The sequence below is a fragment of the Chanos chanos genome, chromosome 16 (genome assembly GCF_902362185.1).
Source record: "Chanos chanos chromosome 16, fChaCha1.1, whole genome shotgun sequence".
NCBI lineage: Eukaryota > Metazoa > Chordata > Actinopteri > Gonorynchiformes > Chanidae > Chanos > Chanos chanos.
This window is the reverse complement of record NC_044510.1, coordinates 611,092-635,000: the sequence shown is the minus strand read 5'-3', so window position 1 is coordinate 635,000 and position 23,909 is coordinate 611,092. Positions and strand designations below refer to the sequence as shown.

At 43.1% G+C, this 23,909-nt stretch overlaps 1 protein-coding gene across 1 annotated transcript in view; it reads left to right on the top strand.

Moving 5' to 3' along the window:
- Positions 1-2,603: 2,603 nt before the first annotated feature.
- Positions 2,604-23,909, top strand: part of tcf7 (transcription factor 7) — a 48,015-nt gene continuing 26,709 nt past the window's right edge. The window contains exons 1-3 of the mRNA XM_030793539.1: positions 2,604-2,786; positions 2,925-2,994; positions 3,642-3,748. Coding sequence (XP_030649399.1) covers positions 2,604-2,786; positions 2,925-2,994; positions 3,642-3,748 — 360 coding nt within the window. The remainder of the gene's footprint in view (positions 2,787-2,924; positions 2,995-3,641; positions 3,749-23,909) is intronic.

Here is a 23,909-nt window from a genome sequence, read left to right as displayed (position 1 = left end):
ACACTGACACGTGAACTGGGCTTCAGACAAAGCAATGGACATAATCCAGTGTTTTCGTGGCTCCATTCTGTCCTTAGATGAGTGACCTCCTCTCACATATACTGAAAAGTGTGGAGATTTTAACTGGGCACAGGCTGGTGTGGTGTGGACTCAACCTCAGCACTGCAACCTGTAGTGGTCCTTGTCTCTGGTGTGTGTGTGTGTGTGTTTGTGCTTGTATGTGTGTGTGTGTGTGTGTGTGTGTGTGTGTTTGTCTTGGATGTGATGTGGGACTGACAATAGGATTAACGTTTAAGGAAGTATGTGACATTCTGTCATTCATTCAGACCCAGACCTCATGTGAACATTTTAACAGTGTACAGGGTATTGAAAACAGACAGCAGTTGATTTCAGAATCATTCGTGGTGGATTGTATGTCACTGACACAGAAGTTTCTAATTATATGTATACATAAATGACTCACCTTCATATGAAAAATACCTGTTGAAATGAATAAAAAAGGTTATCATAACACTCGAGTGAACATGAAAATGTGTTTTAGACAAATCAATACACTGTGTTTATGTGTATCAGACATGCAGAAGCATCAGAATAAATGCCAGACAAAAGGTCATTCTCAGAGTCTGTGAGTAATCACCATCCCATTCATTACGTATTTCATTTTTCATCCTCCCAGGATCATTGTTTTCATATTAGTCCACATCTCACAACATGTCTAAATACTGACTCTTAACGATTTCAGCTGTGACACATTTACATATGACTGTTTGATCCTGTGACGGTTTAGTTCACTGGAGGGATAATGGGTGGCTGACGCAGGGCTCTTGTCAGCACATGTTTTACACACAAAGTCAGAGAAGAAACGCTGACCTGTCCCAACGCTCTAACTGTCCAGTGGAGCAATGCCTCTTTCTTTTCATCTTCACGCTCATGAAGAACCTCTGTTATTCTCAGTAGCTCTGTTCTTTTACTGCATCTTTGACTTTTCTCTGTTTTTCCCGGCCCTTAGTTGCAGAAAGCAATACAGATTCTCTGTCATGTCTACAATTGCCCTGCATTAGATTCAAGTTAAAAATATTGCAGTAAGAGGAGGGAAAACATGAAGCAAACCAACACAAACCAGCCCAGTTAAAGTTGTCCTCAAGTATGGAGCTCTCAAATGAGTACATCCCAAGAATCACAAAAAAACACAAACAAAAAATATTGAAATCATTAGGCGAAGAGGAAGGGTGTGTGAGTGGGGAAGAGGCAAAAGAGCGAGGGGGGGGGGGGAAGCATTAAATAATCATGAAGTGCATAATGTTAAAAAAAAAAAAAAACAGTTCCATGAAAAACAGCTGTCTATATTTAATCAAGGCAAATAAACAAGGACTTTAAACAACTCATTTATAATTTAGATTTGCATACATTAATCCGCTAATTTTTAATCTTTTTATTAATATGCATGTCTGATATTGTATAAATATGCAGCGCTATGTAAATACCAGGCACATTTTCTGTTTGTGTGTAGTTCTTTTCCCAGCTGTGGACGGTTATTTTCATTCCAGGCAGAAGATTAACTCAAATATCAGGAGTCAATATACTTCTCAATTTAAACTCGGAAGACTTCCAGTTGCATCGGAATTAAAATGCATTCATGTGTTAAAAAAAAAAAAAAAAAAAACAGACGATGTTTTTGTTTCCGAGCCTCTGCACCCGCGTTCAGCATCTTTTCAGCTACTTTATTATTTGACCCTTTTTGTTTCTCTCTTTTTTTGTGCTCGCGCTACATTCAGCTATACGGCAGGTTGTGAGCAAGGCTTGGGGTTTTTTTTTACCAACCAGGTGGAAAAAAAAAATTGCAGTTAATGTCTTCCTAGCTGCTGTTTATTTAAAAAAAAATGTTTTCCTCGAACAAGTCTCTCTCGCTCTCTCTCAGTAAAAACAAATAAATAAATAAAAAGACCTAGCGAACTAATTCTTTTAAACGTTCTTTTTAAATGTTGTTTTTAAGTATATAAAGTTTTATAGTGTAAGTATATAAAACATTTTCTTGAAAAATTGTATATTAAGCCAGTATCTGATTTTAGTATTACTAACAAACGATTTTTTAAATAAACGATAACGACATCCTGATCGTTCTTCACGAGGGAAAATCGATGTGTCCGTTCTTTACACGCTATAGCGGGATTATTTCACACGATACCGGATAGTAATTATGTAAATGTATGAATATTCAACTGCTTTTGCTTGTTCTTACATACTCCAAACAAGCATCTTACTCTTGGCAAAGTGTTAATCAACATGAATAATGCGAACACGCTGTGAAAGTGTTGTCTCTTTAAGAGCCGAACCCTTTGCTGAAACGATACAACCCCCAACAACTCATTGAGTCTGTCAATCACCGGTCGGCGCTCTTTGATGTTCGTAGTCCAAGCCTTGTCTTGAGCTCTACGTTATTTGTTGCTGCCGGGGCTGCATTACTTTGAGCCTGCGAGGTTTCATCGGAACACAACTTCTGTCTCACATATTCGCAGTGGTGAACCCATAAGGAAGACAATAAGAACAGCACAAAGTTTCTGTACTTGTTACACGAAACTGTTTCAATTTCTTTAAAAAGCAAAATGCCGCAGCTCAATAATGGAGGGGGTGATGATCTTGGAGCCAACGACGAAATGATTTCTTTCAAGGATGAAGGCGAGCAAGATGAGAAAATTCAAGAAAATGCTTTCACAGAAAGGGACTTGGCTGATCTTAAGTCGTCTTTGGTAAATGAATCGGAGATAAATCAAAACTCAAACGCAGCCGTGACTCCGGGGGTAAGCACTAAAATCTACTCAAGTGAAAAGCTTTCTTGAAGCGATCTTTTTAATGTTTTGTGCCTTGCTGGAGGTACCTTTATGTACCTAAACTGTGTTTTCTGTCATTTTTCTGTTTATTTGCAGGTGGTGAGGCGCGGGCAGCCAGACGAGCAAAGAGTTTACACAGACAAACACAGAGATCATATCGAAGACGGTAAGAAAACACATGCGTGTGCAAACGCTGTAAAGCGAATGCAACCGGTTTGTAGCATATGCAGGTGCTAAAACATCGGCCCGACACTGATAACATTGTCTTCGTAAAAAAAATAGAATGCTTCAGTTTTTTTACCATTTAATCTCAAACGTGACGTTTATCTCTGACTGTTGTGACTTTTCGGGGGAAAACCAAACGGAAGTTTTACAGTGTAATTGCGTCATCAAAAAGTCAATTGATTGTTATTTACGTTATCTCCCGTTAAATGTGCAGGGGTAAAATTACTGATACTTTTATGGGTGACCTGTTTTTTGATTTCTGATTGTTTCTGTTTTCACAAACGAAAACTTTCCTGTACTTACTAAACTGAACCGACGGCTGACAAAAAAGAATGTGTCACTTTCCTTCTTGTGTCTGAGACTCTGGGAAATGAGAAATGAATTTGTAACAAGGCGTTCGGGTTTGACTCTGACGGAAAGTTAACGATGGTCATTGTGTGTCTGCTCAAAGACGCGAACTGACCTCAACACCGACAGAGTCAAAACTTGCGCCACATGACAGAATCTTAAATTGGGCTAGGTTACCATTTTACCAGCTAAGTCCTAAAACAATAAACACTGAAAATTTCATGCTTGTTCTCATTTTAGTGAATAAGCATCAAGACGGGGGGATGTACAAACCGCCAACGTATTCTGGATACCCCTTTCTCATGCTGCCCGACCCGTACCTACCCAGCGGATCCGTGTCTCCATCTGTAAGTTCTCGTGTCTGCTCACTCCACTGTCAGACAGTACACAAAGAGTTATGGACTTAGACAAGGCAGTTACAGGTGAATAAGCAGTCCACTGGAAACCCCTTACAGGCTCTTTTTGGCCCTCTGTGGTAACACAGATAGAATCGATATTTATGATAATCTACTGCCTGGTGCACATGGATTGAAAGAGAGGGAAGATTAAAGTGATTAAAGTATTTAATTCTGTTTAGTTGTCTTTTCTTATCCATAATTGATCTGCTCTACGGCCCTGATAGGCTGTGTGTTCTGATGGTTGTAGAGCGTTAGTGTGGAGTAGAGTGATAAGATTACGGAAATCAGTGCATATAGGTGTGTCTTTGTTTTTCAGGGTCATGAAATTAACTTTCAAAAACTGCTTATACAAAATTTAACGTGTTTTTTTTTCCTCTTGATACTTGAGCTATCTAAGTCAATGCGGTTGATAATGATATTTTTCGTGTCGTATTTCATCTCGTATTTTTATGTAAGTCAGTGCTTTTCATCTCTTCGTTGTGGGTTTTTGGGTCTCTTGTTTGAATAAGCCTTCAGCTGTATCAGAAGCATCAGAACTCCTCAGCTTTGGATAGGCAGCTCTCTTAAATGTGTGTGGAACAGCGCTGGACAGTTTCCAGGGCATATTTGTCTCTTTGTACATTTTAAACACTCACTCGTTCCATATTTACCAGCCTTGGTACAGTTTCATTTCAAATGGGCCTGCTTCATTCTCACACACTTGAGTCCATCATTCTCCAAGAAAAGGCTTACTTTACAGTAAGCTCTCTAAAGATCAACCTTTTAACTCATTTTAACAGTGGTTTAGTACGTTTCTGTGTGGATGTAATTTGACATATGAGTGTAGTGCGTGTGACTCCACACAAATTACGCATTTGGTACGACTCTTATTACACATTCATAAGTCTTTCATTTCCCCTAGAGCCTGTTTTATCGCTAACTCTCCAACTCATGACCAGCATGTCACATAAAAAAGTAGTGTTTTGAGAAAAATAAGTGGGTTTTTTTTTTTTTAGATATATTCCTTAGTCTTCACATAATGCTCACGTGTCGCTCCCTCTGTGAGAAAGTTGCCCAGCGTGGACCTTGAGAGGCCAGGCTGAGATGAGAGGCTTAGTGGGAAACAGAAAGAGTGCAGTGGGTTTGTTCAAAACCATCATCACAGCAATTCTGCCCTCCACCTGCTTTTTGTTATTGGTTTTTTTGTTTTTGTTATTGTTTTTTTGTTTGTTTTTGTTATTGTTTTCTTTGCCTTAGTTTTTTTCCTCTCTGTGCGTGAGTGTTTGTTTGTTTGTTTGTTTGTCTCCGGGGGTGTGGGGGAGGGGGTTATGGAACATTTTTTTGTTTTGTTTTAAGGAGATATTTCACGATGAGCATTTGAGATAAAAGCTGGTTACTCTGTCTATATGTCTAATATTAGTCTCCGTCATTTTTAATTATGACTTTGTTCAGAATTTAAGCAATGAATACCACGTTAGTGATGACATTAATAACACTTCTAGTGACATCACAAAGTCTTTGCAAAGATAAATCTAAAACAGTCTAAATAAGAGATTTCCTCTGTTTTTAATTGTGTGATCAGTGAACTCATGTGTTGATTGACTGATATGCTGTGAGGTGGATTACTGTTCAGTTCTGGCATGTGTTCCCTTTATCCGCTTTGTCAGTAATGCTTGCTATAGTGAATAATATTTAATAAAAAAAAAAGCCTTTTGCTTCAACTGTAACCTGTAAGCTTATAATAAGAAGTTTAACTGAAATTCACTTGATTTTGATATTAAGTTTAGTTCTTTCTCAGCTCCACAAAATATGGACGGAATGATAAATGATAATTCAGAAATAGATGAAAAATTGTAACTCATAAATAGTACCTCCATGTAAGTCTGCTATAAAATCCTCAAACAAAGCTACGGCCTTTTGGTGAGTGAAGAGAGAAGATATTTCTTAGTTCTATGAGAAATGTCTGTGCCTGTGGATGTCAAAAGAGATGATTTCAGTTTGCGTAGAAAAATGAGGATTTGTGGCACAATCAGACGCACAGATTGCTTTCCTCTCCAAACCATGTCAGTCTGTGCTCCAGTGAGGGTGGTGTGAGACAGCTGCCCCGCCCTCCCAGAACAAATCAGAGATCAACAGAACGAACACCAGTGGACTCTGTAAAGGTGCAGAATCTTCAGTGGAGTTAAACTGAATAGGGAGAAAAGGAGCAGTTTGCACCTCCTCCTCCTCCAGTGCTCCTCCTTGGCTCCTCTCTCTCTCTCCCAGGTTACCCCCAGGCGACGTTTACTCTTCGAGATTAGGAGGATGTTTTTGGTTGGTGCCATTCTAAAGAGACAAGACCCAGCTGATTATCACTGAGCAGACAGGCTTTGATGTTGAGTGAGTGCTGACTGAGAGAGACTGGAGAGTGAGAAGGTGCTTTAGTGGAGGGGCGACCCAAAGCTCCGATCTGTGGCTCTGGAACCAGTAACAGTAATACTCTTTAACCAGTCCTGGAAACTGGACTTGTTTAGTCATAATGTCCTCTTAACCTCACAGGCAGAGCTACACTTTTTGGAACATTGGGAGAAATGTTTTTCTCTCTCTCTCTCACTCTCTCTCTCTCTCTCTCTCTCTCTTTCTTTCTCTCAAAATCTGCCTTTGTCCTGGGGTCTTACCTACACAGTTTTTCTCTTGTCAATTCCGTAAAACACACAGGGTTAATGAAAAATGAAAAAAAAGAAGAAGATCAAGTCACTGTGTGTAACTTCTGTCCATTTTGATACTTTGGTCGGTTACAAGCAGGTTATTTAGGACAATTATCGTCAACTTGATGAATCACATGCTTTAATAGGAAGAATTAGACTGTTTTATCTCCTCTCAAAAGTGAGTGTGAACTCTAAACACGTTAGAGTACAATTGGTGTACACGTTCACTATTCAGAAATTGAATATTATGGACTGCCCCATAAATGGCACTGCCTAATTCTTAATTCTGGGACATGACCAGGGAGTCCGACCAAGACCCATTTTATCCACAGTTCAATATTATACATCAGAGCCTTTGCCCAAATCAACTGCCATAATCAATCCAAACAATTTTCTGACTGTCATTTAAGAATGAGGGAGGGTCATGTGGGAGCGTTTGCTGTGAGAGTAGGGCTCCTTTGTATCTGCTGACAATACCCAGCCTCAGCCCCAGGAAGAGATGTGTTGGGTTTGTGACCAAAGTTTGGGTATCCTTGACTAACACTTCTTTGTCATGCATTGTGTGGCCATGTTGACACTGCTTTGTTTAACCAGCCTGCAGTCTCTCAGTAAACAACAGAGAGCAAATGTAAAGTTTGTAGCCCAGGTTTGAAAAGTCAAGCGTAAGTTAACTAGAAACTGAAACCCAGATTAGCTACATGAAGACTAACACAAGGTTTTAAACTGGACAGATTGCCTTGAATCAGAATGTTTCCATACCTAGTTCCCCTCTCAGTCAGAGATGGTCATTCATGGTCCAGTGCCAGTGGAACTGTGGGTCGAGTTTAAAGCAGACCTTCTCTATCTTTGACATATGGTCAGCTGTCATATATCTTTTACTTCATATTTAACACAGATTTTTCAGTTAGTTTTTCAATAAGAGACAAAGATTTTTAGTTTTTCGTATTCACCATGAAAAATTTCTGTAAAGAGTAAAATGCTCTCAAACCATCATGCTTCATTATGACATTGCTGGTGGCAGATGATTCCACACCGAATCCCCATGTAAATGTTTTTAAATGCCAAAGTGGTTAAAATACCAAAACAAAGAAGCCATTGCTGGCCTGGCCAAGGTCTTTAATATCACGTGTAATCTGGTCAATGCTGAGAACATAGTCACTCTCTCAGAATGAGGCATGAAGTAGTATCTTTCCCTGTTGGACTTTCAGACAAAATGCACAGCTGTTTTCACTTGGGCAGCCTGAGAAAGTTGTGCATTGATATACTGACTGGATTTCATAATATAAACAACATAAAGCCTTGTTTAATATTGGTCTACAGAGACAGAACATCAGATAAATGGCATCTATGATTCCACTACAAACAAGTTAATGTCATAATGGGCCCAAACATCCAAAAGACAGAATGTCTCCTTCGTGTGATTAGTGAGTGATACAAAGTTTGTTATACCAGCGAGGGCGAGACTTCCGAGAGACTGAGCATCGGGATTTGGGGGGAAAAATGAGGAAAAATTGGAAAACTACTCCGAAATGTTGCTGTGGGTGACAGCGTGCTTTAGCAGAGAAGCTGTTTGGACCCTGAATGAGCGTGTGCTTGTGCTGTAACCAGAGAAACACACAAGTACAAGTGCAGAGGGAGCAAGGCAGCGCCTCCTTCAGGCAGGTTTTTAAAACGCAAAGACAAAGGCGTACTTTTTTTGTGAAGAGATCGATCAAAATCGTTCAAATAATCAAATTTATCTCTGTACTGTCATTGTACGCGTCATCCTGATGCATTGATCGAGACAAAGATAAAGGATGCACCTGATAGCGCTATGTACAGTATTGGTCAAAATTATTAGACCACCTGTTTCAGAATGAACAAAACTTACATTGAGTACTATTTGGTACTTTATTTACATAACTGCTTGTGTAAACAGTAGTCGGCCATAACAAACAATCTGAAAGTCTCAGACTATTGTGATGTGAATGTTTTTTAGCAAGATCTCACCACTCCATCATATTTAACCCCTGTCTTGTGCATGTAGTGTATGCAGAGTTTGGGTGAGTGTTTTGGGTCGTTGACTTTGTTGTCTACATGAATCCCGGTCCTAGAAGTCGCGGTCCTGATGGATTTTCATGCCTTACTAGCCGAGTGCAGTACACCTTCTTCTTCATTGTCCTGATTTTGACCACATCTCCAGTTCCAGCACCTTAAATGGCACCTGCCACTGTGCTTAACAGCAGGACAGAGACATTCATCAAGAAGCCTTTCACCAGTGCATCTGCTTACAAACACCCTCTGTTTCGTTCCGAACAGTTCAAATTTAGACTCACCAATCCAGAGTACCATATACCAGTTCTCCCTGGTCCAGTCTTTGTGTTTTTTGGCGAACACAATGTAAACCAAAAGAAACGTCTGAAGTTCGCCAGAAAACAGAAGGACTGGACCAAGGATGGAAATGATGGAGTGTGACCCCAGAGCCCAGACTTAAATCCCATCACACAAATATGGGACTCCATGGAGGAAAAACATGACAGATCAAATGAACAAGCCAAGGAATCACTGTGGGGTGAGCTTCAGAGGTGCTGGAACCACTTAAGCACTGAAAGCATTCAGAAGTACACTGACACAATGCCAAGGAGATGCCAAGCTGTAACTGCTTCAAAAGGCAGTCACACAAAATATTGAATGAGATCTTGCTAAAAAAACATTTACATCACAATAATCTGAGACTTTCAGCTTGTTTGTTATGGCCGACTACTGTTTAACCAGCAGTTGTGTAAGTACCAAATAGTACTAAATGTAAGTTTTGTTCATTTTGAACAGGTGGTCTAATAATTTTGACCAGTGCTGCAAAACCCAATCACATTTATTCATGACAACAACCTGATCACTGTCATTTCTGTAGAGACACAGGACATTTCAAATGCAAATGGTAGATACTGATCAAGGTGAAGTTTCTATAATGTTGTGTTTGCTACTTAAATATGCCATACTTCAGATAATAAGAAAACTTTTATTAAATAACAAACTTACTCCAGTGTTCCATGGGAAAACGCTTAAAATAGTAACAACAGCAATAACAATCAAGGCAAAAAAAAAAAAAAATCCTAACTTTGTAGAAAGTGCTCTGGCAGAAGACCCGGTCTTTCTCTCCGTGAAGCTGTAATTGAATTAGAAATCACAGGCTTCATTACACAGCCACAGCAGTGGTTTAGCTATGTGTCATGACCCAAAGCACATCTTAAACATGTAATCAATGTTCAGTAGATTGTTCAAAGGGAGGTAGTGGGCTCTTGGATTTAATTAATCATGAAGTCTCATTTTTATTCTCCTTTTTGTGTCGCGTAATTATGAGTCACATGAACCATGAGCTTTACGAGTCCTCTATCCGTGCTAGTACTAACTAACTACTGTAGCAAAGTCAAAGGTAGTTAGCTAAAGAGCTCTCTAATGTTAGGAGTAGGTAAGACATGAAACATGTAATGATTTAAGCTATTTTAAAACTTTAGAACTGCATAAAACATCTATTGATGCTGTAACAAGGGTAACAATTTTAATTACAAATTTCTTTTTAAATTGTGGTACTTTATTTTAAAAATCAGATGTAAATAGAAAATAAAAATAAATTAAAAATAAATTAAAAATAGTATCAGAATTTTGTCAATATTTAAATAAAAACAAAACAAACACCACCACCACCAACAACAATTAATCATTTTCAAAAACATTTTAAAAACAGCTCTTTGCTCTCTGTGACCTCACCATCTACATTCTTCTATAATCCACCTGAAATGTCTTCAGCAGTAAATTAGCATTTTAAGGCATTTTAGTTGTGTAGAGCACCCTGTCCAATCCAAAAGGGTTCATTCAGTATTTAAGTTTCTGTGTTTGCACTGAGGATAAATCTCTTCTCCTTGTCAAAGAGCCAGTTTTAGTGTAAAAGACAGACAGAAGTTCAGATTTTCTCAAATCCCCTACACTTTACTTCAATATCATAACTGTCACTTCACTGTCTATTAGAGTTAATGAAAAGAAAAGAAAAGAAAAGAAAAGAAAAACCTCTGTGTTGCTTGATGCTATACAGAGAATTTTGGTGGCTCTAAATGTAAGACTGTAGGAGACTGAGAGGAAGGTAACTGAGAGGTATGAATGATACAGATCAGAGACACCAGTAACTTGGCTTTTTAAAATAGGTAAACAACAGTGAAATCTTTAATCTGTCCATGTGAGTAAATCTGGTTGACAGTGATATGAAACAAGTAAACAATTACTGCCAATTCTCAGAAAATAATAGAAGTAATAAATGAATGAAATTAATCATAAATAAATGAATGAAATTAATCATAAATAAATGAATGAAATTAATCATAAATCAATTTCCTCTCCTTGTGCGCACTGCTTCCGTTCAACTATTCTCCAATTTTAGACATTACATTTCTGTCAAATAATTTATTTAAATATGTATTATTATTGAAATTAATTTATATAACGTCTTTGTAGACGGCTGTGGATTTATCTTAACATCCATAATACTCGGTGTGACGGTCTAACGGCGTAACCTGGCTGATGACGTGAGGTTTGTGAGCGCCTGCTGTATGTGACAAAACATTCTAATAGTGTCGCCTCAGGTGCAGGGTGACAGGCTTTGTATAAGGGACAGCAGGAAATGACAGAGCATGTCGATTTAAATACAAACGCCGAGAAGGGACCCTGATCCCCGTCTCTTTGAAGTGGATGGATTTAAAGAACTCATGAGAAAAATGTGTAGGAGCTGCGATCTGAAGAGGAGGTGGAAACTTCTAGAAAATATCAGAACCTGTCAATTCCCCTGGTGTTTACGGCTGTCATTATTTACCGTCAGATTTGTTTTCAAGTGAAAAAAAAGTGGAGGGGGGAGGGGGGATGGGGGGCAGGTGTTGGAGAGGAAACTGGTTTCGAATTTATTTTCACCCCGCGCAGCAGAGAGCACCTTGCTCCTGTGTGTGCATGCAGCCACGTTCAGACAGACCGGCAGGGTTACAGCACAGCTGCATTCAGACAGACCGGCAGGGTTACAGCACAGACGCGTTCAGACAGACCGGCAGGGTTACAGCACAGACGCGTTCAGACAGACCGGCAGGGTTACAGCACAGCTGCATTCAGACAGACCGGCAGGGTTACAGCACAGCTGCATTCAGACAGACCGGCTGGGTTACAGCACAGCTGCATTCAGACAGACCGGCAGGGTTACAGCACAGACGCGTTCAGACAGACCGGCAGGGTTACAGCACAGACGCGTTCAGACAGACCGGCAGGGTTACAGCACAGCTGCGTTCAGACAGACCGGCAGGGTTACAGCACAGCTGCGTTCAGACAGACCGGCAGGGTTACAGCACAGCTGCATTCAGACAGACCGGCAGGGGTTACAGCACAGCTGCATTCAGACAGACCGGCAGGGTTACAGCACAGCTGCATTCAGACAGACCGGCAGGGTTACAGCACAGCTGCATTCAGACAGACCGGCTGGGTTACAGCACAGCTGCATTCAGACAGACCGGCAGGGTTACAGCACAGACGCGTTCAGACAGACCGGCAGGGTTACAGCACAGACGCGTTCAGACAGACCGGCAGGGTTACAGCACAGCTGCGTTCAGACAGACCGGCTGGGTTACAGCACAGCTGCATTCAGACAGACCGGCAGGGTTACAGCACAGACGCGTTCAGACAGACCGGCTGGGTTACAGCACAGCTGCATTCAGACAGACCGGCAGGGTTACAGCACAGACGCGTTCAGACAGACCGGCAGGGTTACAGCACAGCTGCGTTCAGACAGACCGGCAGGGTTACAGCACAGACGCGTTCAGACAGACCGGCAGGGTTACAGCACAGCTGCGTTCAGACAGACCGGCAGGGTTACAGCACAGACGCGTTCAGACAGACCGGCAGGGTTACAGTACAGCCACGTTCAGACAGACCAGCTGGGTTACAGCACAGACGCGTTCAGACAGACCGGCTGGGTTACAGCGCAGACGCATTCAGACAGACCGGCAGGGTTACAGTGCAGATGCGTTCAGACAGACCGGCCTGGGTTACCGCTGCTTCAAAAAGGCACTGGCCCAAATGAGCAGAGGGGAATAAAGACCTCCAGTGACAGCGTCAAGAAGCTTCCATGCGATGACACTGTCTGGTTCCTGCTGATTACCTGCTGGGTGTTTGCATGTGAACTTGGGTGGAGGGAGATTTCAGAGCGTGGTGGCACACACACAGGTGACTTACCGACGAAGTTCTGTGCTTGAATTTCTCTAGTTTTGGAGGTGCACAGCTCCAGAGGGTCAGTCTGCAGAGAGCTGGTCCAGAATGCAGGTCCCCACACAAAAGCTGGGTTTTCAGACAGTTAGCTGCAGGACGGGGCTGCTTCACACAGCCTCTATATCTAACACAGCTCTGCATATAGACTCATATAGCCTCTGCATATACACTCATATAGCCTGGGAGGCTCGTATCTAAGCCAGTCTGAGACTGTGCAGGAGCACAGATGAGTCATCCTTTTGATGTGTGATTTTTACCATGGACTTTCCCCCTCACCACATTTGGGATGTTGATTTGTCAAATAGCTAGAATTCAGTTGTGTGGTGGAGATGGAGTCATTGTTCGCTTTGCAAATTTAATCATGAAAAATTCATTTGGGTATACCCTCGAATTCTTTTGGAGTAACAGAATGATGATTTTTTTGACCAATTCTGGTTATAGCCTGTATTTTTGCCACATGTGCCATAGCTCATTGAGAAAAACTTGTTCTTAATAAACAGCTTTTACTGTTAAAAAGAGAAAAATCCCCCACTGTGAGGTAATCATAACTGCTTAATCATACAGACCTGATGTCAGCAGTGGCACTGATCTGTTAATGAAGTAACAGGAGAAGGCACTGGCCCTTTAATGACAAAGACATATCTGAAAATGACACAGGACAAGTGGTGTCCACACTTTTGCATTATGAGTCTTCACACACACACACACACACACTGGCAGCGACAGAGAAAACAGAATTTGCCACTTAGATGTAACAGATTAGTGGAATTTGTGTGTACCTGCGCACATGTGCGTGCATGCAGTGTGTGTGTGTGTGTGTGTGTGTGTGTGTGTGCAAAGGCCTGGGGACACTGGGTTAATTGACCACAGCTGGCTTGTTCTCACCTAGCAGAGGGTTCTTACCATTTGGCTGGTGTCACAGAAGGAGAATTACTGGTGTAACCTACAAATTGGTCTGGGCAGGGAAGTGTTAAGACTGTCAAGAGGTGTGAGGCATTTCTTAATGTACTATTGTCCTACCTGACCATTACCATGGGCGTCACACAGGCAGTATCACCTGCCCCAGCAGCAGAAAAAAACCTGCCACTCGCAAACCCCTTTTCACACGTGCAGCTCCATCTGTAAGTCTGACAATTTCCGTGTGTGAACTCGAGTCGGAACTGACATTTCAGAGAATTTGATCTTCTGGCACAAGATCTAGTGACGTGTTCTGGAAATGTGGCGGGTAGACTCAAATATGAACAGAGACATAAAATAAAAGGATTACATTTCTGATGATGTATGTGCCCTACGACTTGCTCAAAGCAAGTTTAGGCAGGAGATCTAAACCAGTTAGGCATAATCAGGAAACCACCAAAGCCATTATCATATTTTAAAACATCAGGGTTTTTTTTTACTAAACGTGTTGTACATGAATAACATCTGTTTGCAAATAGATACTTGATAGAATCTGTTCACCCACCATTTTGTTCGAAACACACTTGCCACACAAGTTAGACTTCACATCATGTTTTTCTGGGATTTTCATGTCGTGTGTGAACATGCCTGTCCCGGCAATTTTCCGGGAATGGGTTGCAAGTGTGAAAGGGGGTGTCTGCCATGACTGCTAAGAAAACGAATCTGGCAATGTTTCAGGTCTTATGTGTGAGAGGGTCAGTGGTCGCTGCTCCCTGTCTTTTGGACTCAAAGCACTTTGGTTGAATGGTTGAGTGGTTGTACCAGTCGAAGAGAGCACCTGTGCCATCACTACTGTGCCATCCTAGAATCTTAACAGTGAACCAAATTTTTCATTCACTTTTGTTTTTGTTGTGATTAGCTAATCACAACAAACTAGCTAGTGCAGATGACGTTCATTAGCTTTAATCCTAGGGAATTTATGACCTTGGTTTGTTGTCGGACACCTGCCATGTGTGCTTAGAGTTGGAAAGATCTGTATCTGTAGGGATCTAGTTCGTGCAGATATACCAGGTGTATTTTTCTCCTCAGAGCCAAATGAAGTGACTGCATTTGTTGTTTTTCTGCGTCAGTAATGGCAAGTCTCCAGAACACCACACACTCACACATACCCACTGCTTGGGTCTCTGCTCACTCCACTGCAAGACATGAAGTTACACATCTGCTTTCCTTTGCTTTTTCTTTCTCTTTTCTTTTCTTTTCTTTTCTTTTCTGTTTCTTTTTTTTTCTTTTCTTTTCTTTTCTTTCCTTTTCTGTTTCTTTTCTTTTCTTTTCTCTTCTGTTTCTTTTATTTTTCTTTTCTTTTCTTTTCTTTTCTGTAGCCACTGTTGTTAGCTCAAACAATCCCACATGAATGACTTTAACATTCATTTAAAATTGGAATGGTATAAAACAGGACATGTACAAAACTGGTAAAACTGGAGTTGTGTGGAAGAGGAGTTGTATGGAAGAGGAGTTTTTAACTTTGAAATGCACAGCATACACCCAAGAGTCACTGATAGTGTTACTGAGTGGATATTTGATTAGTGTTACTGATAGTGTTACAGAGTGGATATTTGAGTTGTGTTACTGATAGTGTTACAGAGTGGATATTTGAGTAGTGTTACTCAGTGGATATTTGGGAGTTCTGTTCTGACATTGTGTGCATGTGCTTGTGTGTGTGTTTGTGTGTGTGTGTGTGTGTGCACACGCGTGTGTGTGTGTGTGCTCGTGCGTGCGTGTGTGTATGTGTGTGTGTGTGTGTGTGTATGTGTGTGTGTGTGTGTGTGTGTGTGTGTGAGTGTGTGTGTGTGTGTGTGTGTGTGTATGTGCGTGTGTGTCTGTGAGTGTGTGTGTATGCGCGCGTGTGAGTGTGTGCTCGTGTGTGTGTGTGTGTGTGTGTGTGTGTGTGTGTGCGTGTGTGCGTGTGCGTGTGTGTGTGTGTGTGTGTGTGAGATTGCACGCGCGTGTGGGTGTGTTTGTCTGGGTGTTGTCTGTGTGTATGTGTGTGTGTGAGTGGAGCTGAGGCAGTTGCGGAGCTCTGGCTGATGGATATCAGATGAATTGGGATTAGCTGGTTGGGATCACACCCACTCTGGCCTGCCCTCCGCCGCGGCTGTGGCTCCAGCTGGTCTGGGTACTCACTAATTCAGTGAGGGGGGCGTTGGTTGACCCCAGCAGCAGGAAGTCGAGCCCAGGACTGCTGGGACAAACCCTACATGCATCCCAGAGTTCTCTGCTACAATCACAGCCCCTGTGGAGGAGTTTCCAGTCCCTCTCTTGCATTATGGTTACTGGTACTGTACTGGTATTTTTACCAGTGGGGGCACAGTGCACACCACAGTTCCGATCTGCTGTATTCGCTCTTTTAGACAAATCACTCTTAAGCCTAAGGGTTATGCTGTAGACACGGGGGTTATTGTAGTAGCATTTATATATAGATTAAGTATAAATCAAGAATGGGAAAATACATATTTGCTCTCAGCATTCCATATGTAAAACCATAAATCTAATTTTTTACCAATTCATTCTGGTTCATAAGACAAAAACATTTTCCCCATACGGCTCTATAAAGATAAGCCTACGTTTTCTTACACAAAAGCCTGTTTTTGAAAGGATTGTGTTTGGTGGATGAGGTGACTGAGTGAGTCTACAGGAGATGAAGAGATGAACACGTTTTAACCAGCGTGCACCACGCGACCTGACAGTCAAAGGGACGTCACAGAACACATTGATCTGTCTCAGATCTGTCTCAGAGAGGCTCCGTTTTATTACAGCAAAAGCCACTATATGAAGCTGCTGATCTTCACAGATGGTTTGTTTGCTTATTTTTTCGGTAATGGCTACAGCTGGGAATCTTTTCCAGATTATATATAACAAAAGCAGCGAGGAAAGCCACCAAGGATAATGGAAAGAAAACGTATTTCTCTCCAAACGTTTAGGAAGATTTCTGTTTTTAGTTCTGCTTCATGCTGTTATTTCAGAACTTCTGAACAGCACCTAAAGAATTCCCTCTAAATAGGTTTTGATTGAAGGAGAGCGATTTTTACTCCTCTAAATAGGTTTTGATTGAAAGAAAGCGATTTTTGCTCCTCTAAAGGGAGAGGAGACCAGCTCACAGGCGTACTTGGGTTACAAACACATTAATTTCATTCATCATTTCCCAACACAATTCCACTGCTTTTGTTTTTTTCCTGTCCTTAGTGATTTCAGTCCTGAAAGAGGAGTGTGAGTCAGAGCAGTATCATACAGCGTCATTATGCATTTATCATTTTCATTCATCCAGCCACTTCAGATGGATGTCCAAAAAAGACGAGGACCCCAAGAGAAGTATTTTTTCTCACTCTGCGTTCTCAGTCATGTCTCTGTCGTCTTAAAAGGACTGGTCTCGTGGAAGCCCTGATGTGTGGTCCTTCGGAGTCTGTGCTCACGTTAAAGTCGTAGTGAGTGTTCTGTTCTCTCAGGCTAAACACAGCGGGTGAAAGGAGACGTTATTATCACATGGCTTTGTGCAGAGAGAGGTTAGGTTTATAAATCTTAGGTTTATCTCCAGCTTCCCCCTGGTTCAGGCCCGTGTGTGTGTGTGTGTGTGTGTGTGTGTGGGGGGCACCCACCTGCTCCGGCAAACCCCCCCCCCCCCCCCCCCCCCCCATGAGAAGGTCTTCTGAAGCTGTCTGCCTTGACTCACTTTACCTGAAGCTTCCTGGGTCTGCTGGGTTTGTTTCCAGTAGAACTGAAGTGTGGATACGCCTCACATCGTGTGGGTTAAAAGAGAGGCATCCTAGTTCCGCCTTAACCACTCACTCCCTTTCAAATATTATGGAATGTGGTTTTCAGTGTGGTTTTCTCTTCTCTCTGATCGTCTGGAGCCAACTGGAAACCATTTTAGCAGCTAAAAATAGCTCTCTGCTTTATGGCATTGAGAACAAGGTCTTTGTGGATATCAAAGAGAGGGGGAAAAAAAGCCCTCTCCCAAAAATATAGTGTAATGTTTTTAATGGTGAGTATGAAAGTCATTAACTCTGCCAATTTGTTGAAATCATATGAGGCGCTCTGTTTGAACACTCTGACTGGAACTGAAGCGTGAGCACGTTGGGTCAAAATACATGACTGGGGAGAACCTTCCAAATCCATCTGATCAGTGAGCAGCATATTTTCTGTCTGTGATTCGTCAGTGAATGGTATATTTTCTGTCTGTGATTCGTCAGTGAATGGTATATTTTCTGTCCGTGATTCGTCAGTGAATGGTATATTTTCTGTCTGTGATTCGTCAGTGAATGGTATATTTTCTGTCCGTGATTCGTCAGTGAATGGTATATTTTCTGTCTGTGATTCGTCAGTGAATGGTATATTTTCTGTCCGTGATTTGTCAGTGAATGTTATATTTTCTGTCTGTGATTCGTCGGTGAATGGTATATTTTCTGTCTGTGATTTGTCAGTGAATGGTACATTTTCTGTCTGTGTTTCGTCAGTGAATGGTATATTTTCTGTCCGTGATTTGTCAGTGAATGGTATATTTTCTGTCCGTGATTTGTCAGTGAATGGTATATTTTCTGTGTGTGATTTGTCAGTGGGGCTTTGTTGCACACAAATGAGTTTGGAGATTGTTTTTGCGGTTGTTTTGAGTGCTTTGTTTTAGGCAGAGTTTTCCCAGTGCCCCAGAGCTCTTCTGAACACCCTCCGGTTGCAGTGGGTGTGTGTGTGTGTGTGTGCGTGCGTGTGTGTGTGTGTGTGAGCATTACTGTGGCAGGCCCCCTGACATACATTCGACATCCTGTGTGCAGTGATAGCAAGGCCAAGGCGAGGTATTTCTACTAGAGTGGAGCGAAGGTGAGGTGTAGTGTGGTTAGATGACAAGCCTTCTCTTTGTGCATGTGTTTAAGTAGCGTGTGTGGGTGTGGGTGTCTGTGTGTGTATGTGTGTGTGGGGGGGGGGGGGGGGGGGGTGCTTGTATGAGAGACAGTATGCATGTTGTGTTTTTTGGTTTGTGTGCATTTGTGTGTGTGTGTGTGTGTGAGACAGAGACAGAGAGAGAGAGAGAGAGAGGGAGAGAGAGAGAGACAGAGAGTGAGAGAGCATGCATGTTTGCATGACTTTGTCTGGGTTTGTGTAACTGTTTGCGTGCTTGCACAAGGGAGTGATGTCGAGAGAGAGAGAGAGAGAGAGAGAGAGAGAGAGACTGGAGGTGTGTTATCTGATTTGTTGAGGGGGTGGGAGCAAACAGATTGAGAGAGAGACTGTGCACTAGCGGAAGGGAGTTAGCAGTAAACAATGAGCAGTCGGTAACCACGCGGCGCACCTGGTACACCTCACTGCGAACAACTTCAAACAGTCAGAGACATCTTAAATACACCTTTAACCATTTCACAACTGTGACTGCGCTCTCAAGGAACTCCCACACAGCAGTGTGACCAGCAGCTAACTGCTCTCTCCCCCTTCCAATCAGAATCCATCCCGTCTCATCTCAGCCGCTACGCTCGTAAACATCGCCGCGTTCGACTCGCTCGTGTTTACTCTCCAGCTTTCCGCAGGGAGGTCACATAAAACCCGAGTTTTAGTCACTTGTGTAAGACACAAAGACGCCAAGTGATGTGGCAAGAGAGGCTTATGCATTTCTGGTCATAAAGAATATTTCCCTCAAGATGAGCTTCAGATGTCAGGACTGAAAGCTTTGCTCGGGCTGGCGACATGAAGGTCTGTTTGAATTGTGACATTTGTTTTCTGTCCCGAGAAGCTGGCTGCTGCGGAGAGAGAGAGAGAGAGAGAGAGACGGCGCTTCCCTGGAGTTTAATGAAAACTCCTGCTTTATCTCCCTCCTAATATCAGACAGATTTACAGCAGTCATTCCCCGGGAACGCCATCGTTCCTCATACACGGACTCGCTCTGCGGTTCGGAGTCTCAGAGGAGCCAGCGCTACATCACCACCACCACCCCCCCCCCCCCCCAACCCCTCCAACCCCCTTTTTTTTTTCTTCATAATGTGACCAAACTTCATTTTCAGTTTAACCAGAAACTCAGTCTAGCTCTGTTAGTTTTCCTTACATTGTTAATTTATGCCAACACACCAGCGCTGGTTTCAATTATATATTAATTAACCAAATGTTGTGTCGTTACAGTGACTTCCAGATGACAGGAATGTGAAGGATAAACATAGCACAGCAAAGTTTGATGACTATGAGTGACCCCCCCCCCCCCCCCCGACAAACACACAAACAGGCTCACTCACTCACGTTCATATACATAAATAAAGTTAGTTAGTAATTTCTGCTCTCATGGGAGGCGTAACATGTGAGTCTAGTTTTTATTAGTTCTTGTGTAAAGTCATGGGCCATCTCCATGTTGCTTGTGATTTGTGTTGGTGGGGTCAGTGCAGTGCAGTGCAGTCTTCTGGTCTGAGGCGTCTTAGATGAATTTGCACCGTTAGTGAGAGGACCTCAGTCAGGGAGGGGTGTTCTCCAGGTGGCCTTGTTTGAGGTCTCTGACACAGGCAGCACTGGTAGGCTGCACAGCGGGTGGGTGGATCTCGACAGGGCCTCTCAGGGCGTGCAGCTCTTTCATGTGTGTGTGTGTGTCTGTGTGTGTGTCTGAGTGTGTGTGTGTCTGTGTGTGTGTGTGTGTGTGTGTGTGTGTTACCGTGCGAGTGAGTACAGTTGTGCGCGGTCAAGTCTCGTGGTTTACCATGGAAAATAAAGAGCAGGGCCTTCTCTCTTACCTGACAAAAAACAACAACAAAGAAACAACTGCTGGCACATAGATGGAAACTTTAGAGACTTGAGAGATGTCGTTTGTGATCTCATCTGTGCCTCTCAGATCAACGTGTGCTGCTATTTACAGAACAGCACTACAGTAACCTCAGCACTGACAGATACATGCTCTAATCTTCCTGTGCTACGATGCACACAGGTTCTGTTTTCTTACCTCTCAAGTCAAGGCTGTTGTGTTGTTGAAACAAGTCGTCGGCAAAAAACGTTTTTTATGGATGGTACATGTGAGGGTATTTTTCTTTTTCAGTTCAGTTTCTCTCTGCTAACCTCTCAGTAACGCTCCCCATCACAGATGTCTGTGCTGCATTAAATACCTACTAACAGCAGTGACAAGACATAGACAGGTCTCTCACGGCAGCACGAGCCTATGCGGCTGCTTGATGAAACAGACGCCGAGACCTGAACAAAGAGGGCGATTCATTCCACTGGGGCTCTCCGGGCATTTCATTACCTAATGGCCCTCCAGTTGTGTTGTGACGCAAACAAGACTTTCCGAAGGTGAGGAAAGTTCCAGAAATGTATGTACTGGACCTGATTTGACCAGATGTGCATGCGGGTGTGTGGCCGCTGATAGTCAGATTGGTAATTCCTGGGTGAAAGCGCTGCTTGCATGTCAGGAGCAGCCCTGCACAAACTATTTGCAGCTGGGTCAGTGGCAGTAGAGAGAGAGAAAGACAGAGAGAGAGAGAGAGAGAGAGAGAGAGAGAGAGAAAGAGAGAGCAAGCGCTGCCTAGAAGGAGCGGTCAGTGCGGTTCAGTGTACATCGTCTTTTCCATGTTGCTGTTGGCCAGAGATGAAACAGAAGGGACTTATCTATGGCATCCAAGGGCCATGCTGTGGCCACATGGGAGAAAGAACAGCTGCTCCCCAAGCAGGAAGCCACTCTGGGTTAGCCTCTTGGCTCCAGAGCTCTGCTCCTGGGAGTTGGAGGTTAATACGGGATCCAGAGGCAGAGGCGCTTGAGGGGGGCGGGGGCAGGCAGACCCCCCCCCCAAACACACCATACTCACATAGGCAACCACATATTTACAATACAAATTATCATTAGACAACAACACCAGCCACAGGACAAAATTGGGCTATTGTTGTGAGGGAGATGGCCTGGACCAGAGGAGGAGAGCTGCATAAACCAGCTCCTCTACACACACTACTTACTGTCTCTCTGTGCACTGCTCCACAGAGACCGGGCCCTTGCATTTTATTTTAGAGTGAAAATTGTATGGTGTAAAGACTCAGTGTGTTATTTGACCAGATGATCGATTGCGCAGTACCACCCTCTCTGAGGCCACTGCCCTGCACACACCACACACCGTGACCTCCAGAGAGCAGCAAAAGAGGCAGCCGCACTCGGAGGAATCTGCTTAGATTCAAACTTTAAGGCTTCAGATTTTTGGCCCTTAGCCTTTTTCCACTGAAAAGCTGACCTTGGATCAGTAGTATTCAGGTAGTTCCAGCCTGTAGTGAAAAAGATGTAGATCAACAGCAAACAAGCATATCCGTCTGTCTGTCAGTTCCCAGATCTGCTTTTCTGGGAAAAAGGAGAAGAAGCGACAGCAGAACAGGATGTGACATCACGCTAGGGTAGCTTGTCGGTAGATGTTCCTGATAAGTTTCTAACCTCTTGTTTAGCACTAGACAGAGCCATGCAGCACAAACCAAACCCCCTCAGTGGTTCTCAGCCTTCCTCCTGTCAGTGAGGGGTTAAGGGACACACATCCCGTAAAGACAAGGCTCTCTGCTCAGCTTTGAGTTCTTGATGATGAAAGCAAGGGGCCTGAGCATTAAATCAATAGCTCCATGAATAGAAATGTCCATGCGAGATTAAAGAGAAGAGAACCTGGGTCCAGTGTGCTAATAGCCTAAAAGGAAACCAAATGGAATGGCTTTAATTAATGCAGGCAGGAAAGGGGGTATAATACTGAAGAGTATGGGTAAAGGTGTTATAATGGTACCTGCACCCCCCCCCCCCACACACACACACACAAACACACACACACCCCACCCCCCAAATGCCACCCATCACCCCGTGAGTGGCAGAACGGGCTCATCCTCTTTGGCTACCACTGATCCTTTAATCAGCTGCGACCATGCTCGCCACTTACAATGCATTAGTGTTCAGCATCTTTTTTTCCTCCTGCTTTGATAAGGGTTTCGGGTCATTAATGGAAATGAATTCCAAGGGGTTAAATTCCTAACAACAGTTAAAGCGTGTGTGTGTGTGTGTGTGTGTGTGTGTGTGTGTGTGTCACCGATCGTGGAAAGTATGGGAGAGGAAAAAGAGTGACTTTGACAGGCACATGTCAGACTAATGTAGTTTGAAGTCAAGTCATTTCTCCAATAAGTCATGTCCATAAGTCCAAGTCATGTCCTTCAGTAATGACTTCATCATCTCCATTCCATGTGACTGAGGAGCTGGATGCATGAGAATGTTTGAGTAGAGAACACCTGCAGACAAGCGCTCTTCTGATGGGTTAACAGAGAGTAGGTTTTTTTGGGGGGGGGGGGGTTTGGACCAAGATCCTTCTCTCAAGTAATCTTTCATGTTTTGCTTTTGCTCTACATCAAAATGCATTAGACTGGTGTTACTGAGTATTAGTACAGTGTGAAAACACCCTGCCCAGTGAGGTTACATACACAGTGTCGTTACGGTGAATGTCGACACTGCATCCACAGATGAACCCTGGCCACGTTAGCCGTGTCTGTGGTGCGTATGGAGGGGTTTCCTTATCAGGATGTGACGTGCGTTAAGCAGGACCCTGAGCGCCGTTCAGATACGCGCCCTGGCAGCGTGTGGCTGCTGACGTCATGAGGAGTCTATTGATGTTGGCGTGGTGGCAGATGAGATGAGATCAGAATCAGAGAGAAACCTGATGGCCACAATTATCACATCACTTTCTTCTTTCTCCTGTGACCATCGATGCACCAGGAAGTGAGTCGCTGTTGAAGGCGTGTGAGGTCATATCCTCTTCCAGCATCTATACCACTGATCACCTGTTGGTGGTTAACAGTGGTTCAACTCAACGCTTCCTGTGTCCATGTTTACTTCTGGACACCAAGTAAAAGGCATGCTTCCTTAAGTGTCTTGGACACCAATATGGACTTTAGTCTTTGTTATTGCTTAAATTTAATAAATAGAGGTAAATTCCTGGGCTGTTATGACTGTAACTGTCATTTTGTCACTGAAGTTCAAAAGGTTGGTAAGTCCTAGACAGACTGTCATTGAATGTCCGCGTATGTCATGTTGTGTAACCCATCATAACTATTCTGCTGACATATTCCTCATCTGGAGTGATCTCAACCTTTTTTTTCCTTCTCTCACACCATGAAAATTTTGCAAATGAGAACAGCATGTGGGGGGGGGGGGGGGGGGGGGGGGGGGGGGGGGGGGGGGGTTACGGTTAAGAAATATACAAAACATTCAGAAATATTCTTTCAAAAAGAAACCACAGGACAAGGCCGCTTCGGGCGGCTTT